The sequence below is a fragment of the Centroberyx gerrardi genome, chromosome 1 (assembly GCF_048128805.1).
Source record: "Centroberyx gerrardi isolate f3 chromosome 1, fCenGer3.hap1.cur.20231027, whole genome shotgun sequence".
Classification (NCBI taxonomy): Eukaryota; Metazoa; Chordata; class Actinopteri; order Beryciformes; family Berycidae; genus Centroberyx; species Centroberyx gerrardi.
Genome location: NC_135997.1, coordinates 18,309,950 through 18,329,352, shown reverse-complemented (window position 1 = coordinate 18,329,352; position 19,403 = coordinate 18,309,950). Strand labels below are relative to the sequence as shown.

General features: G+C 39.2%; 2 protein-coding genes across 3 annotated transcripts in view; one reads left to right on the top strand and one right to left on the bottom strand.

Annotated features, from left to right (window-relative positions):
- Positions 1–15,703, top strand: part of LOC139917065 (chromodomain Y-like protein 2) — a 36,918-nt gene extending 21,215 nt beyond the window's left edge. The window contains exons 3-7 of the mRNA XM_071906093.2: positions 2,328–2,545; positions 10,798–10,970; positions 11,076–11,286; positions 12,035–12,178; positions 12,295–15,703. Coding sequence (XP_071762194.1) covers positions 2,328–2,545; positions 10,798–10,970; positions 11,076–11,286; positions 12,035–12,178; positions 12,295–12,453 — 905 coding nt within the window. The 3' untranslated portion in view covers positions 12,454–15,703. The remainder of the gene's footprint in view (positions 1–2,327; positions 2,546–10,797; positions 10,971–11,075; positions 11,287–12,034; positions 12,179–12,294) is intronic.
- Positions 15,704–16,732: 1,029 nt separating this feature from the next.
- cmc2 (C-x(9)-C motif containing 2) lies at positions 16,733–19,197 on the bottom strand. Of its 2 annotated transcripts, XM_078285088.1 has the most exons (5): positions 18,916–19,197; positions 18,363–18,436; positions 17,881–17,951; positions 17,722–17,793; positions 16,733–17,603 (listed from the first exon to the last, which is right to left on the bottom strand). In XM_078285088.1, exons 2-5 carry the CDS (start codon positions 18,397–18,399, stop codon positions 17,520–17,522), a joined length of 264 nt encoding a protein of 87 aa, XP_078141214.1. In that variant the 5' UTR covers positions 18,400–18,436; positions 18,916–19,197; the 3' UTR covers positions 16,733–17,519. The 2 variants fall into 2 exon arrangements, with proteins under 2 accessions (XP_078141214.1, XP_071762196.1); XM_071906095.2 differs by lacking the exon at positions 18,363–18,436 and having other exon boundaries at positions 17,881–17,997.
- Positions 19,198–19,403: the final 206 nt, after the last annotated feature.

Genomic DNA, 19,403 nt, shown 5'->3' with positions numbered 1-19,403 from the left:
GTGAAAGAGATTTTTTTTTTTGTCAGGGCCTCCAGGCTTTGGAAAGACCTAATTTTCATAATGCACATTCTTGGCTGAAATGTTTCTAAGTAGCATCACATACCTATCTGTCAGCGGTGAGGAAAACTGTTAGTGTTCTCACAGACAACAATTGCCTTGCTGTATGACTCATTTCTGGGTTATTGTTTTCTTCTGCGTCATCAGTCAAGCTTCTCAGATAAAGGACTCGCTCATTACTTTACTTATGGGTCTCTCTTCTCCTGTCCATCCAGCTGATGAACGCGCACAACTCAGATTCGGTTACAGTCAGTTATCATGAATTAAAATGGTAGATTTAGTGTCACTCAGCCTTTACTGAAACATTTTTATCAATACAGGTGAATCAAGAGAGTTAAGAGTTTTATGGGTTAATGTTGGCCCAGCAGTGATAGTGCTTCTTTAAGTCGGGGTGCCAACGTTTAGAAAGGCTGGAAAAGGATGTTGATTGTTTCTCAGATGAGAAAATGTCCATGGGACCTCAGCTCTAGGCTCTTTATTCATGTTTGAAATATTAATGCAATCAAGAAAAGTTGAAATCCAGTGAATCCCATTGTGATAGCTCAGATAGCATGCAGACAAAATACCTTCAGTTACATGCTCACCAGCTGTGAGTGTGTTGGAAGCTTAAAATTTAATATGTAAAATAAAATGAAATCACCAATAGCTTATTAATACAAAATAATAATGAACATTACTATTATCATACACTTAGCAAGTCCTGCCATGGGATCATAACATCCTCAACATAGGATTAAGCCCACTTAGAACAAATAAGTCCAACGAACAATATGTAAGGTGTCCACCTACATATCCCTTACGTCATTCAAAGGTCAACAAAACATAGTTAAATGATAGAAGATTCAATCTGAAAAACAGTGATCTAAACCCCATGTTTTTATCATGTATAGTTCAAAAGTTATGAGTGATTACATCTTAGCATATCTAAGCAAACTGGTGGCAGTCCATTGTTGCCTACCCGGAGGTATGGTCTTTTCTGCTTTTTAGTGCATATTTCAATTATACATGGACAAACTACTCCCTCCTCCGAAAGTCAATGAAAAATATGAAAAATAAAGTCAAACATCAGAATTGATACAAAAAAAGCACTTTTCAGGAAATCATACCCCTGTTTAAATAAACACCAAAAAATGTCCTATAGCTTACAAATAACGTCATCTACAGTTAGGCGGGCATTAAAAAAACTGATTTAAACCACATCATTGCCTCACTAAAGAGACTTGTCCACAGCACTACAGAGCCAGTGATGTGGGGAGGGGCGGCAATCAATTTACCTCAGCTGACTGTCAGCCTGACAGCGCAACAATACGCTCTAGATGGATCTCTTAACACAACACAATACTCAGCAGTGACAACTTTGAAAGGAAATAAAGTCCAGACTACATTTTGGCAAGTTGAAATGTTATGATTAAACTTACATCAGGTCTGTTGCCAGAGACTTCTAAAGGAGCTGCTGAGGACTTATGAATGCTATCTTAGCTGCCTACCGTTCTATGAATAGACTGTCAGCCTCTCTCATTCAGCACCACTACTTTCACCGGTGCAATATGTGTGTGTATATATATACTGTATGTGTACAGTATGTATGTATACACAGCTAAAACACGTTAGATTTTCTCTTAAACATAATCATAATCATAAAATCATAAAAAAGCTATAGCTCTTTCTTCTTATTTAGTTTGTTCACTTTAAATTGCCACAGGGAAAAAAAAAAATCAGGTTACTACCGTAGTCATTTCCGACATGTGCAGTTCAACAAGGACCCCTGAAAATCCTACAGGTCTCTTAGCGACATCATGATAAATATGGTAGAGAATACCAAATGCTGACACTTTTCCACAGCAGATATTCAAATACAAGATACTATTTGAATGTAGAATTAGAGAAGATGATACTCAAAGGGATACCAACCCAATTTGACACTTGTGTTATGTGTCGCAGCTGTTGTATCACTAACTTAATATTTTAGACATGTAACGTTTAAAACAATGTTTTGGTCATGGAGGCGTTTCAGTCACCAGACAAGACAGTCATTCTGCTGCACCTATCTTTTCTGGATATTTAAAATTCAGCAACTGTTTCCTTTAGTCATTTTAACAATACACTATGTCCTTTTGGCTGACCTTTTCACAGGTCTATTATTGGCTATGGGCAAGCAGCATTACCCACTTCTAAACAGCATTTTCAGGTTGAGCCTTTTACACCCGTAGTCTAACATCTGCACAGGTTCTGGAGGATTGACCTGTTTTGTACCCGCTCCTCTGTATCAGGCTCCCCTCTGGCCAACGGCAGGATTCACCTGCACAGCTCAGTGAAGCGGAAGCTGGGTGACGAGAAAGGCTACGTGTTCGACAAGCGGCTGAGGTACAACGTGCGACAGAACGAGAGCAACTGTCGATTCCGGGACATCGTGGTCAGGAAGGAGGAGGGCTTCACACATGTCCTGCTGTCCAGCCAGACGACAGACAACAACGCTCTCACACCAGAGGTGAGAGAGAAAACACACAAACACACACACACCCACGCACGCCCTTTATACTTCATAGCAAAGGCATTCATGCTGAATGTATACATAGACTGACTACACTGAATTACATGTGACTTTTTTTTTTTTTACTGTATCTCAGGTGGCATTTTGCCACTGAGAAATGATGGCATCTTTCTTAATGTTATTTTTGCTTTCAAAAGGCTTCTATTCTCATGTTCAGCTTTAGAGATTTTATTTAAGGGCCCCTTGTGAAGTATGACTATTTGCTTCACAGTGGTTCCCAGTCATATTCCTTTTTTACTTAATCTGTGCTGCCTGTAACGTTCAAAAGCTTTTCATCACGTGCAGCTAGTGGCGATGAAAATTAGCATTGAAAGTGTGTGAGTTGATATGGCAGGAAAAGTGCTACTCCAAATACTCCAGTGCTAAGATCTCCAATGGCTCTTATCAGACATTTGCTTAAAATCTGGTATCCTATTAACTGAGCAATTAACTAAGAGGGAAAACTGGGTGGGAAAAGTGAATGAGTAATGCTTCCTCGGTAACTGCTGTTGAGATGCCCTTAAACTAGGCATTTAATCCCCAACTGCTCCAGTGGAGCTGTTCAGTAGACAACAGTAGAAAACTGTGTTTCTAATGGACAGCTGCCAGGTGTGAATGTGTTTGATGGCATGTATGTGACACGGGGTGTTGCTAAAAAAGAGCATGCATGCTCAGCAGAAAAGGTTAAGAAATAGCTCTGTCCATAGTACTGAGACAGACTTTCCTCAAATCTGCCTTCTGCCAAACAAGGTTCCCAGAAGTAGAGCACTTATAAGTTCACATCATCCAGGCTTCTGCCATCTGCTGTTACTGCAGCAAAATGCCAGTTGAACTAGTGAGGAAATTATGCAGCAAGTTAGGTTCCTCATACTGGAGAACGTTATGTAATTATTCCAACAGAGAACTGGTGACATAGAGATGGCCAGATTTCCACCAAAGTGCTTGTTATATAGAAATAACAGTGGCATCTCTTCTAGTGTTTGGCCGTGTTGGAGCAAATTTTTGTTTTGTGAAATCAGATAGTTGGGCTCTCTAATAGACTCAAAGCTGTTTTCAACGAGGCATTTTGATTGCTAACGTGAGGTCATGTTTGCTAATTTGAACAAACCTTTATGTAAACTGAATGTTCAAAAACTCTCAGCCCTCACACTGGAAAAATGTTATGCAACAAACAAACTGCTATGAACTGGTATTAGTTAACCCTCCAGCAAGAGCGAGCAACATATTTTGCACCTGTTAATGGCCGACAGGGGTCAGATGAGACCCAAAGTCCACAAGTGTAACAGAAAACATAATATTTATTTATAATTTATAATTATTTTAAAAATAGATTTGTTTTATTAAAATGTTGTTAGACATATACAACATTTACAGTAGTAAATGCTCATGTACAATGACATACATGCTGTAATTAATGCAGTATTGTTTAGTTGTGAACATTTTGTTTTAAAGTGTTAATGAACATTTAAACAAGAACATCACCTAATTTACACTAGCAAAGTCAATCAATTCAACATGGGATGTTTTCTTTTATAATGTTATTAGATAAACATCAATGTAATTATATAAAAAAACAACAGTTTTCATCAAAAAATTATGCATTTTGTTATTACAATTACTGCATATTTTGTAGTTGATTTATATCATAACAACAACAACAACATTTGGACTGAAAACAACATTTATTTTTTGTAAATTATTATAAAATTGCTGATTTGCCATCACATTGAAACTATTCAATCAAGATCTAACTTAACATTTATAGATGCACTTTTAATTGGGTTTAATGATATTCCTGCTGAGTGTTAAAATATTTTATTGCGGTATCTCCCTGTACTCTACAGGCATTCGGTGCACACAATCTAAACCAAGCTGTGTTCAGCACATACTGGCTTTTGACAGACACTTTTCCCACAGTCTACTGGGCCATGACTTGATCACCTGCTAACTACATGCCAGTCAAATGCATTACATAAAATAAACATCTAGTGGCATGACAAACAGTACATAATACAGAACACAATGGACCCTGGAAAGAGCACATTTCTAACTTTAACCCCCATATTTATAACTTGAACCTTTAAAATATAGTTGTTGAAATAGTTGTTGATATATTCATTGAGGACATATATTAGAACATTTTGATTTGGAACATGATTGGAGAAATCAGAAGGGCATTTGGAGAGCTCCATGTCCACCAGCTGTACCCCTTCTGTAGGTATGTATCACTTGATATCTTGTCTCTCCAGAAACCTGAATTCTTATAAAGACTCATTTTATCAAGTCACATAGGCAGAATTTGTTGTTTTCAACGAGGGTCGTATGTGACCCTTAAGGATATGTCATCATCTTATGTCCAAATGGCAGAAACCAGAAACAATGTTATGCATTTATTGGGGGCAAGTTGGGGACTGACAAAGTCAAGAAATTTTAGAAGGATCAAATAAATTAAAGTAATGTTTGGGGTCGGATCCGGCCCTTGTTGGTAGGTTGAGGGTTACATCAGTTATAAGGCTTACCACACTACCTAAATAAAATTTGACAATATGTATATATATATATATATATATATATATATATATATATAACAGGCATCAGTGCAGCGCCCAAGACACTGAATCAAAGCCAGAGCCGCCTTCTGTGGAAGTTTAAGACGTTTCAATACAAGATCTGAGACACATTCAACAAACTGAATGGAGGAAAATGTTGTTTGCTTGTATTGATGAGCCACAGGTGAATGATTGTGATAAACATTTGATATATATGTATATATATATATATATATATACATATATATATATATATATATATATATATATATATATATGTATATGTGTGTATATATATATATATATATATATATATATATATATATATATATATATATATATATATATATAAGGTCAGCTACAAATAATGGCATCAAATGTTTATCACAATCATTCACCTGTGGCTCATCAATACAAGCAAACAACATTTTCCTCCATTCAGTTTGTTGAATGTGTCTCAGATCTTGTATTGAAACGTCTTAAGCTTCCACAGAAGGCGGCTCTGGCTTTGATTCAGTGTCTTGGGCGCTGCACTGATGCCTGTTCTCCTTCACAGCCGTTGAAGTGGCATAAACTGCGTGTGCACGTGTGGGTGTGTGTGCTCGCATGTGTGACAGTAAGCCCGTTAGCTGTGGGCTTATCAAACGGCTCTGATAGTTCCTTCTCTGTCTCGCAGTCTTTGAAGCTGCTGGAACAAGGGACTCTGAGGATGTGCTTATTGAATGGCTTCTGCTTAGAAAATCTCAGAAAATCTCCCTTCAAATTTCTCTTCCAAACCCTCAGTGCTTGGTTAAAGTCAGAAAGACCCCTGAGCCATTAACTGGTGCTCTTTGTGTCGCCTCCCTGGCCGAACAGGCTTTACTCAGAGATTGCTGTGTCAGACTCACACTGAAGAACATCCTCTGTCTTCATATTCCCTGACTTTAGACAAGTTGAGTAGTTACAGGTGACCATTTTCGTGGTGGCAAATGATGAGGATGTGTAATGTGATAAAATCAGTTCTTTTCTTGCTCCAAACCAGAGCACTTAAAGTCAAACACGAGTACTTGTCCTTTGTTACTTGTGTTTCAAGCTCAGGTATATAAACAGGAACTGGAACATTTCCAATTTTGGAGATTGTGGTGTTGAGATGCTTCTGAAATTACTCAGCCACACTCTGAGTAGGTGAGGCAGTGGGCCTGTTGGTTTAGGGTAGGCTGAGGAATAGTGTCCAGATATTTTTCTGAAGACCTTTGGATATGCACAACATGAATGAATGTGACTGTGCAAATTACTATCAACTGGCCCCTTTACACCTGGCATTAACATGTGTCTTGTATCCGGATTGTGTCTAGATCTGATGTAGCTGAATTACTGTATATTTACACCTATAAACAATAAGTCGCGCACATCCCGAAACCATTGAAGGCAGGTGCTGGACCCAGAAGTAGTACTATATCTAGCAAGCAAAGTCTGCACACTGTAGCTCCCTCTTGTTGCTTTATTGGCACCACAAAGTGCCAATGTGCCTTTGTGGTGCCAATAAAGCAACAAAAGGGAGCTACAGTGTGCGGACTTTCCTCGTATATTTACACCTAACATTAAAATGCATCTCCAGTATACACATTAAAATCTGATTTCTCTTTCCTTCACCAGATTGTCACGCATGTCACGTCCTCATGATATTTGCATACTTTAAAATTGAGAATAAATACCTTGTCTCGCTTGTTCCCCATCCTCAAGTATCCTGACAATCCATTTTTGGTAGCATGTTACTGTCCGAGCAAAGGGCAAATATGAGGCCAAATGCGTCCCGAACAACCTCCAGAGGTGGTTTTGGCGATCGGATTACAATCCATTCTCAGCGCGTCTCAGGTGCATTTCCACCTGTATTTATATGTGGTTAAGTGCCATCTGATTACAATCCAATCACCCAAGACGCATGTTAACTGCAAGTGTAAAAGGGGTCAAGGATGCAAAAGAAACAAAAGAGGCTTCATAGACTTTAGGCTAGACATATGCCATAGTGTAAGAAAATTAATCAATTTCAAAATCACTTTGCTAAACAACACACCATGTTTTTGACACAGTGCTCAAGTAGAAGTTGTAGTGCTTCAGATAATGACAAAGATCAGTAGGAGAACACTTGTGCTGTGCAAGTGCTTAACTTTGAATTTGATTGGCTCATCAAAAAATCATTCATCTCAAGTTCCAACCCCTAGGATGCCAGTCTGAATATCTCTCAGGCACCCCCTTTTAAAACAAAAGAAATGGGGGAAAAAAACTGACAGATTTATTTCTATTTACCAAATAAGAAAGCATATGGTTATATAAGGAAAAAAAATAAAACTCTTGTCTTACAAATTTCGATTACATATTGTATATTCAATGTATTCATTAGAAAGCAATGGGTAGATTTGCCCATCAAACAGCATCTCCAAAATGATGTGAAGTTGGAAACTTGAATCCCAGACAAGTGCGCACATTTTAGTAAAATACCCTCCATGTAAGCAACTGTCCAATTACTGCTTAATGCCTGAGTCTGAATAGCAGTGCAGCAGTTTTGCTATTAAATCCCCATTGTGCAGACTGATCTCAACTCTAAATCACAGCCAAAATCAATAAATTCATTAACTGTCTGTGCCATTTAGTCACATCCCGTATGCTATAGCAGGGTGCTATATCCCAGGGTGCTCTAGATTCCAAAGCCTTGTGTTAATTAAAGTTCAGTTAAAAGATGTAGGTGAAAAATAAGCGCGACCCAAACCCAAGATATAGTTGGAGGGACACATTTTCTTATTAAGGAAATGTTAGGTGTTAAACCCAAGGATAAGATTATGTAAATAGTATTGAGGTGAATTATGAAATGCCCCTTTCAGATAAGAAAATCTAGTTTACACACTGTTATTACAGAGACGTCATTTCTCTACAAGGCTGTAGGAGAAATTAGTCCAATGCCATTCTGTCTTCATTTACTTTCCGCCAGAAAATTCCCTCCTATTGTGATTCAAATGAGAGCATTTGACTATCAGCAGTGCTACCTGGCGTTACGTTATTGCCACTCTCCCCCTGGTGGTGGCTTCTCCGTGGAGAGGAGCTTATTCCTGTGACCTCAATCCACACTGCCAGGCCCAGTGCAGGCTGGGCAGCAGGAAAAACTGCAACACACACACACACACACACACACACACACACACACACACACACACACACACACACACACAGAGAGAGAGAGAGCAATGTGAATCTGTCAAACAAGAAATAGATGATTGTCATCTATTAGTTGAAAATGATTGTCATCTACTAGTGACATGAATGTTTTATGTTTTTTCATCCAGTATATAGCCTATACACCCTACACAGTGCAAGTCAATTGTAAATAATATATATTAAATATTGATTGTGGTTTGTGGGTGTGTATTCTCGATTTTACACAAAATCTCACAGTTTGCATATTTCATCTTCCAGGTGTGGACCTGCAGTTAGACCTCTAGCCCCCTCCTCCTGCTCTGCTTTGATAGTTGGCTCCTGTGGGTTCAAAATTGATTAATATACAAATCAAGATTATACATCTTCTTATAAATAGATTCAGACTTTCAGATTTTAAGCAAATCAAATCATATCTTTGGTATTATGGGAAGCATGAATATCTAATCTTTTAATGTAGACTATTTATATAATCGTCAAAATGAACACAAAACCCTATTTTTACCCTATTAAATCCTATTTTTGCCTAAATCACATTGTCTTTCTTTGCTTACACTGAATTATTTGGATGTCACAGCCAAAACATTCCAATTCTCATAAACTTAAGTATGAAATAAGGTATAATCAAAATATCTGACATGTTGGTATAATACAACCAAATAACATGTTACATATTTTTATATTTTTTATATTTTTAAAGTCTGTTAAGTTGACTAAACAAACTGCCCTTTGTCCCCCTTCTTTTTAAGATGGAGTTTCAGTAATTGCCACACTGGAGTAATAATTAAAGTTGTATTCAGCAGTGTGTGTGTGCTGTGTGTGCTGCAGTTAAATTCTCTAAACGCGCTGAAGACGGCACGCTATCAGGCTGAATCAATGGAAGTCACAATGCACTGAGAAGCAAGATTGTACTGAGTGGAAACCTCATCAAATCTTGAGGTCACAGCCAATTCCCACCCCTAGAGGTGGTGCAGTTTTCATTTTCAGGGAGCTGATATAGAATGCCGTTGCAACTCACTTTGTTGTGGATGCCCCCCCCCCTCAGGCCTCCGCTCAGTGCTAATGAATGTCAGTTTGACTGCTCTCTTGTTCTTCTTCTATCTGCTGCACAGTCTGTAACCAGCAGTTTCCCATCTCTGCCCCTTCTATCGGAGCCTGGTTTTAATTGACCTTGCGAGAGTAATGTCTCTCTTACTGACTCTCTCTCTCTCTCTCTCTCTCTCTCTCTCTCTTTCTCTCTCTCTCCACTTCTAGTTGAAGGTGCCTGCTGAGACATGGAGAATTATGTTGACTTTGAGTTAGATTGGTTAATATGGGTCAGGGGTGATAATCTGATTAAATGCAGCAGTAGACAGTGTGCAGGGTGACTGCAGACAGTGATGTGGAGGGATTAAGGGGTCCAGATGACCTCTCAGGAGGGGGGGGGGGGGGGGGGAGCTGTCTAACAATGTCAGGTTGTTCCCCACTTCATCACAGACAAGACAAAGGCCAAACATGTTTCTACCGAGGCTGATGATGATGATGCACTGCTGTTGTTAACTGGCAGTGTGAAACTTTCTGAGGTCCTTTGAGGCTCAGGTCTGAGGTTAACTGTACCCAATATGCTAGATATAGCTTGTGTGACAATCTAACCATATAGACCATTGAATAAATAAACCACTTCCATCTTCCTTCCGTCTCTCTCCTCTCTTTTCATTTAATTTTTGTGTACTTTGTGGTATTTGATGTGTTTATGTTTGATGTGCATGTGGGTTTCTAGAGAGGTTTTGGTTAGGTCTAATCTTCTTTCTTGTCACATTACAGTGGGTAGAGTTTGAGTTTGTGTATGAGGGTGTGTAAGGGTGTTGTTGGTGTTTATATGATAGTATTTAATGAAATGGAAGTATTTTTTAAAAGGATATGTGTTAGTGAAAAAGAGAAGTCGATTAGATTACAAATACCTAATATGGATCCTTGGCCCTTGGATCCGTGGTTTTTAGGATAGTTACGTCTGACCTTTGTTTATTAGTCCTGTCACTGTTGTGAATGAACATCATGTTTGTGTCATATGCTTTGTATTTTTTCTATATGTTTATTGACCTGTTTGTTTTGTATATTTCACAAATGCTAAAAAAAAATAAAATAAACCATCTCCCTTTTCTAAGACTGCTACATGGGTGGACTTGGAATAGATCTCACATCTTGGGGGGTGATATGCAGATATCATAGTTGCACTATGATATATATGATATATTCAGTCTTAATAAAAATAAATTGTCTGTCAGTATTTATGGATTAAAATGAGCATTCCTACATTCCCAGTGCCATTTTTTCTTAGGCCTAAGGGTGTGCAAAAAAGAATTTGGCGTAGTGAGGTGACGTCAAGCCTTACTCTAAGGATTGAATATCTGTATTTCATCAGTATACTTTTGTGCCTGTCTGCATGTGTCATCTGAGTAAGGAATATAACCCAGATCTCCTCCTCTCTCTCTTCAGATCATGAAGGAAGTGTGTCGGGCCCTGGGCAATGCAGCTGCCGATGACAGTAAATTGTTGTTGCTCAGTTCCGTGGGGACTGTGTTTTGCAGCGGCCTGGAGCCGTCCTACCTGATAGGCCGTCTATCCACCGACCGCAGGAAAGAGAGCAGCCGCATCGCAGACGCTGTACGGTAAGAAGAGATCTTTTCCTCAAACGCGGGGACCCTCGTACCACTTGCCATAAGACTTGACTACATCCTCAGCGCTTGTATTAATCGTTGTGTGACCCCCTCCAGAGACTTTGTGTTGGCGTTCATCCGCTTCAAGAAGCCCATCGTGGTGGCAATAAACGGGCCTGCTCTGGGCCTCGGGGCCTCCATCCTGCCCCTGTGTGACGTGGTGTGGGCCAGTGAGAGGGCCTGGTTCCAAACCCCGTGTGCAGCGCTCCGCCTCACCCCCTCTGGCTGCTCCTCTTACACCTTCCCCCAGATCCTGGGTGTTGCTCTGGTGGGTCCCAGCAATATCAAGGCTCTGTGCAAAATCTCACTCGATCTAATTTGATTTCTCTCATAACAGCCACCTGATTACCTAATATGTTTCCCTACATCAGAACCAGGGTTGGGGTCAATTCATGAATGAACTCATCAATTCCAATTCAACTGAGGAATTGGAATTGGAATTTGAAAAAAACTACAGGAAACAGAATTGGAATCGAATTAGAATTTCAGGAGGTTGAATTTAATTCAGTGAAATTCTGTGATATTCCATGTTCTTTTGTTTTTTCTTACCACATATGAGATTACACGTAGTGTTATACTGTATATTATCAATACTGAATATCAACAACAACAAATGAAAATGAGTTGAGAATTGATCTTGCATAACATGTAATCGTAATACATACATTGAGATTGAATGCATTTGATTTGTTTAATTGTCTTTTATTTGATTCATAATGTTTGATTTATAATGTTTAGCAAGTCAAGACAATCTCTCTTAGAAGTGGAATTTCATAGAATTTCATGGAATTCAACTGTTTCCTCTCATTCCAATTCAGTTTCAATACTGTTTCATTAGAGCTGGGTGCAATTGAAAATGAAAATTGAATTCCAATTCCAACTCCAGGAATCAAATTGGAATTTGCCATGCATTCTAAATTCACTTCATGAATGGCCCCGACCCTGATCAGAACGTTGCGTTGTGAGACACAGTGGAAATACTTAGCAACTCTCCCCCTTTCTCTCCCCGGCGGCAGGCCAATGAGATGCTGTTCTGTGGGAGGAAGCTCACAGCGCAAGAAGCATGCAGTCGAGGTCTGGTGTCACAAGTCTTCTGGCCAACCACATTCAACCAGGAAGTGATGCTGCGCGTAAAGGAAATGGCATCGTGCAGTGCAGTGGTAGGTTCTGATCTAGACAACCCAGAGTGCAAAGCTTTCTCTTGAATATGCGCAGAAACACATGCTACACCCTAACAACAACCCTCCCTCCCCCCCTTTCTCTTTGTGTTTGAAAGGTTCTGGAAGAATCCAAATGCCTGGTGAGGAGCATCCTCATGTCTGCGCTGGAGGAGGTGAATGAGAAAGAGTGTCAGATGCTGAAACAGCTGTGGTGCTCGACCAAAGGACTGGAGGCCCTCTTCAGCTACCTGCAGAACAAGGTGTACGAGAAGTGACCGTTCACACCCAGCAGACTAGATCCTCGGATGGTCAGTGTTGGTCGAAAGTTACCCACAGAGAAACACATTTGATGATCAGGCTGTGGTCTTCAACTGCTAAAGAAAAGGTGCAGAACAGGTTCTTGTTTTCAGTTTTTGCCAAGCAGCAGAGGGCAATCTCTGGGACCTAGCCCTGTTTGCTCACATCTCGACCAACAAAGTTAATTCCTTCACCATCACTTTTTGAACAGCAACTCTTCCGTTGGATCCATGGCTGCCCAAGTGTTCACCTTATCTTTTTAAGGAGTCAAAGAGCAAAGGGCCAAATGTGCATTGCTTAAAACATAAAACGGCAACACTGAAGGAGGTTCTTCAGGGAGGTACAGAGTGTTTGTGTGCGTGTGCAAGATTGTGTGAGAGTTTGTGTGTTCATGAAATCATCAATGGATGTATGTACGCAATGTATGTCTGATAGCACATGCTAAAGTAATGATAATATATATTAATATATATTTATTTAAAACATGTAAAAAAAAAGTATACTTTGTGTATATAATGTGCATTTTTTCATGAATATGGGTTCTTTAGTCGCCTACTGTTTTGAGCTGAAGTGTTAACCAAGGCTTTGAGTGAGTGTAGAGAAAACCAAAGTTTGCATGAGGACACTGTTTCTCTCCTTACATGCACATTCCATCCTCTCTGTATGGACAGAATGAAACGAATGCGAAATACGAGTTACCATGAAAGGTCATGAAACGCCGTTGATCACTCATAAGAACTGATGCTTTTGATCAAAAAATAACAGTCCATCATTCATGATCCAAACATCTTTATCATAGTAGTGGCAGGCTACTATCCAGTAGCAGGCGGAGATTTATCATTATCATCATTTCACTGTGATACACATAATCACCACCAATTTGATGCTCTCATTTAAATAAAGATGGATACACATGTATTAGTGAGACCGTCCTGTGTGTAATAGTATATGAGCACATGGAACATCTCCCTCAAATTGTCAATGTCCATTTCTCTCATCTTTTACTCTGTCCTCAGTGTAAGCTAATTTCACCGGCAGAAATGCAGAGATGGCAAGAAGTGAAATGCACCTAGGTTTGTTTTTTTTTTTTTTTGGCAGATCAGACAAAAGATAAAAGGAAATGCAGAATATTGGAAGGAATGCTGCCACAGTAACATCAGTCTTGTGTGAATGAAAACACTGAATATACAGATGTGCCCTTCCTCAGTGGAACCGCAGTACAGAATAATATTAGATAATTACATGAATTTGTGGTACATATCACATGGAAGGATTATCAATGGATTGTATCCCTTTTTGTTCGAGCTATAGTATACATTACACACTGTGGTGTATCGTTATGCAAGGGCGTAGCAAAGATGGTGGGAATGACTCATGCATAGTGAATAACATTGCCTGGAGTTATCAGTGCAGTTTGTTGTGTGAAGTGTGTGATTGTTGTTTGAAAAGGCCTGATGATCACGTTGATCTTACCTTGCAGATGTTTCTTAGACGTGCATTTTGTTTTTTTAGAGCACACAGAAGAAATGATGCTTGTTTTTGTCCTGAAGTAATCAGTTTGGTGACTGCACTAATTGTCAGTGGTCTATATTGTGGAGATGCAGTAGTCATGCAGCTGAAGCCAACATTGTCCTTACCTGCATGTGATGATAGTTTCAGGAAATTATATATTTCAACGTATGTTGTACTTAGGGATCTATTTTGGTTTACCAAAAAATGTAGTTCTGTGAAAATTGTTTTGTATAACTCAAAACATTGGTCCATTTTTGCAGTTGTACACATGCAGTATATAGATTACGTAGACTGTTTTATTGTGTACTTAAATGCATGTAATATACTGTAGATATAAATGTGTTGCCTGTCAGAATACTTTATATTTCAGGGTATGTTTTGTATTGGCATTGTAAGTATTGTTAGAAATGTTGCACAGTTTATTTTTGTATTTATTTGAGATAATCTTTTGGGTCTGCAGTGCCATGTGGTTTTCTTTCCTCCGGAGGCGTCCTCTCTCTCTTCACCACCCTTTCTCAAACACCCAGGAAGAATATTGATAAATAAAATCTCATGAATGGTTCAAGATGGCAATTAAATTACGTATTTATAATTTCGAACAGCGTAAACACTATTGCCATTTGAATCAAATGTTTCCCTCTTCAGGTGACCATATCAGATTAAGTCTTCTACTGTACATTATCAAAGAATTTTAGATAATTTAATATGTAATATGATATTTTACTGAAGTTATTATGAATACCAGATGATCAATGAAATGGTTTTTGTTGTATTTCAGATTTTTTTCAATTTCAAGCCAAGAATACTCCGTCAGTACTCCATGAAGGTGTTTTCATGATTTTCTGGCCATTTATTTCATCTGTGGCCATTGCAGTATGAAAGCATGGCTGATGATTGTCTCAAGCTTTTTTTATTCTATGATAACGCAGTGATAAAACAGGAAATAATTAATGGTTAAATTAAGCATCTTTCCATTTTCTTAAATCATTACAGAGTGAAAATAGCCTAACCAAATTAACAAAAACAACTGGCACATTTGAGTTTAGTATTCAGGCTCATCTGAAATAAATAAAAACATTATGTAAATTCTTTGTTAAAATAGTTATATTATAGTGTACTTTTCATTCAGTCATTCAGCTCATTCACTCAGTGAGTTGAAACTAGGCCCAAACGAGGGCTGCTGGGCCAATCCAGCTACAGCCGCTAGTAGATGCCACTGAGTGCTGATCACACTGGTCCACCTGGACAGGGATCTGTTTTGTTTTTCTTTGTTTTTTTGTTTTTTATTTATAATTTATACTAAATTAAAGAAAGAAAATGCACTTCTTTGCTGTTAATAAGTAATTTAACTATTTGTTGCCCTATTAGGCACCAGATCTAAACCCCACCTCAGTGTGTTTGAAGAGTATTTTATAATAATGTAAGTTGAAGTGAATTAGTCATAATGGAAAGGCCTACTCAGATTTGCTCTATTATATGCTATATATGACTGCATTAGGTTTCTGTGTTTGCTTTGTCTTTTACCACCACAATTTGATGTCTCTTTCCATGATGTATGTATCATATCCCATTATTGACACGTGTGTTTCTCCTCCCTACAACCTAAACCACACCTTGGGGTGCCTTAGAATTTGAATATCTTGTGTCTGTTAAAGATCAATCCATACATTGTGATGGGAAAGGGTGAGCTGCTTTAAATAAAAAACAGTACTTTCACCATGCTATCTGTTTTTCATTTTGCATAACATCAGCTGTTCTTGGTCTTGTGCGCTAATACAAGATTTTCCACAGTAGTTATGGAACAGCTCTTGTATTTATTTCCATAGTTGCCTATAACAGTGGTTCTCAACCTGGGGGTCGTGAGGTAAATTTGGGGGGTCATGAGATGATTTATGGGATAGGGAAAAAAACATATTTCTACTATACACATTTATTATTGTCTATTTTTGTCAGATTTGTATGTTTTTTTTTCTTTTTTGAAACACTGAATAGTTTTTAGCCTCTTCTCCTCCTCTGATAATCAAACAAAACAACCTGTAAAGGGAAAATCATTCTTTGGCTGAACTGTTCACCACTCTGCATGTGCAGGCTGTGATGGGGGGTCGCAGGTAGACATCGCTTTCGTTTTCTGGGTCATGAGCCGAAAAAATTGAGAACCACTGGCTTATAATGAAAAGACCAGGTTATTCTCACCCAAGACACAATGACCCTTCAAAGCAACTATGATTTGGCAAGAATTTTGAAGCAAATGTTAGTCACCATCATTTTCTCAAAAAAATAAACAATAGAAAAAAAATAATCTCGACCACACAATAGTGTAGTCGACAATCATAATGAATGGAGGTACTGAGTCGGTCTGTAAATATTATTAGAGTTAATCAAACATAAAGGAACTAAGCTTAATTAAGTCTGTGCTTCACTATTTGGTTAGGTTTAGACTAGTCACTTGTTCTGGTGTTGTTTTAACTCCCTGCTTAGCTGTTGGAGGCCCCGGCACTTGGCCTCTCCTGTGTTAGTGGTAAGGAGAAGTGTGTCCATTTGATTTATGTAACAGACCAACTCCAATCAAGCACTGCTTAGAAAAGCCCCCAGGCTTGGCATAATGACCTAGTCTGAAAAAAAAAAAAAGAGCGCTGAATAGTCCCAGCTGAACAGACTCCATGCTGATCTTGGTGTGATACAATGTTTACATTTTGTCCTCTAGTCTTATGCAATGTTTTACAATAATAATGACACCACATGAGATCAGGGTAGGATTCTTAATTTAATTCATAATTACACTTTATTTGAAAGGAATTAAGCTCATCACGAATCAATATGATTCCCCATTCAAATAAACTCAGAACTTTAAACAATCTTTTCAAACCACACTGGCTACGTTTAGAAGCACAGAGTGACCCGGCTGTTGGCCATACTCAGGTTAAGGTCTTATTCGAGTTAAGCAGTTTACTTCTTTGATACCCTGAGACCGAGTATGTTAGCATGAATAAACCACTTAACAGAATAGTCCTGTCCACCTGTGGTGTCCCGTCCACAGACAGAACAATCCACCAGCTAAAAAGGATGAAAAGGTTCGACCGCCAGTTTCACTCTTTGACTGAGCAGCAGGTTACTTCTAAAACAGAGGAAAGAACCGCTGATCCCAATAGTAATATTGCTGTTTTTTGTTGACATCCAAATGTAGCCATAACACTGTGCTAGTCTGAGTTTGTGCAGATGACAAAAACCAGAGGTCAAAAGAGTACAATGTTTACATGCCACAGTATCCTGTTGAATATGGCATCCTGACCTGGTTTCTCATGAGTATGAGCTTGATATGGTTATTCTAACCAAGTTATGACATTTACATAACTTCATTTCATACTGATGTTCATCAACTAATTGACATCACCATATGATACTTTGTCGCACCACTGCCAACATAACCCACATTCCCAATCACTCCTGTGAACATACAGATTAACACGGAGGCAGAAGTTACTTTCTTCTGTCTAGATGTAATGGCAGTGGCACGGACGCAGTCAAATGTGCTTCAGAACCGCTCCTTGGGCCCTTCTTTCAGCCTCCTTTTCATCTCTTGCGCATGCTGCTTGCTGCGCTCCCTCCTCGCCAGCGCCTGTTGAACGGTAAGGAAACAAGCAAGACATTGATCAAAAAACACCAGAGGCCAGTTGAAGTGGGAGTGCTTGTTCATTATTCACAAAGCGCAACAAAAATAACTGGCAAATCCTCACCTCTTTCTTCAGGCACTCACGCATAGCCCGGTCCATATCGTTACATGTGCCAAAGAACCTCATGACATTGTGCTGAGGGAAGCATGAAACAGGATTTATTTTATTGTTCTCGACATGTGAAGCACACAGCAGACCAGGGTAAGTTGTAGAGCGCCTTACCTCCTTGTGGCACTGCCTTAGAAGCGTTATTAGTTCATTACACTCATCCGTGTGCAGGTGAGGTGACAGGTCAGGGTGCATGCTGAGTTAAGGGCTTACTGTACCACTCCGGCAATACTGAAAAGTCACAAACAAGAGGAGCACTGATTGTAACGAGTAAAAGATGTTCATAAGAATAAAAGTGTTGGAAATATAGCTTGTTACGTGATTGGTTAGTGGCACATCTTTAAGCAAAGTTTGCCACTTGGTAATGATAAAATGATAAAAACATTTGTCATTGCTGCTGTACTGCAGTGTTCCATTACACACTATTACAGTGACCATGAAGTCTGAGGAAGACCTATTTGCTTGACATGTCACTTTATAAAGTTTTTATACGGGAGCATTTGTGTGTGTGGATCTTTTGTTGTATTTCACTATGTACCAAACTAGGCCAACTCATTGCTATGTTTAAGCCAGGGACTTCCCCTTCTGAAGGATACTACTGCCTCCCCATCCCTCTCCTTCCTGAGCAGTCATTGTGATGATGGAGATTTGTTTTCCAGTGGACACTTACCTGCACAAAGACAGAGAGAGGGAGAGAGAGAGAGAGAGAGAGCGACACAAAGAGCGAGAGAGAGAGAGAGAGAGAGAGAGAGAGAGAGAGAGAGAGAGATGGATGAGTCCAGCACTGTGACAAATAGGTGGTCATGAGTCTATTGTAATGACCACCTCCCTTCACCCTGAATCCTCTGGAAATTGCTGTTTGCAGTACAGCCTTGGCTAGAAGATGCTTGATGATGAATGCATAACAGGCTAAAGGATGAACATTTTTCTAAGTAACGACATATGTATAATCAAAGACAGTGAGGACTTTGGCATAATTACATTTTGACATCCAATTGGTGCTGAGTTGAATTTCGTCACATGACCACAACAGAGTAACTTTAGCCAAATAGTTCAATACTCCTATAGGCGGATCCTAAATACATCCAACCACTGCACATTATTTAATAGCATTGCACACAGCTTGCTTTAGGGGATTTGTGAGCTTACCAGAGGAATGACTTTGTCATTTGAGATATATTCCAGGAGCACTTCAATGAAATGTAACGTAAGCTAGGCCTCAGTTACCCGTTTTCAAAACACACAAACACAAGCTATATCCGTGCAGACAACACAGAGTTGCTTAACCCCTACTATAACAACGCCAGTTATTATATTACCTTTCCCGTCAACTCTACAACTACAACAGTGCTTGCTAGTTGCGCACTAACATCAATGTAACCTACAAATAAAGCAAGGACCTGCTGGAGGACATGCTGCTACAACACTTCACGCTTTCGTAACATTTTTTAGCATTGATGACAGCGAACGATACACTGACTGACAATATAGACTAGCGAATCAGTGCCCGTTTTTTAGCGTCGACCCACCAATGACATGTGTTGTTCACGCTGAAGGTGGGACCTTAGAGGACGGAGGTTTACAGACGAAACAAGAGGTTTCACTCCTTCGTACTTCCGTCTTCGCTTAAACCCTCT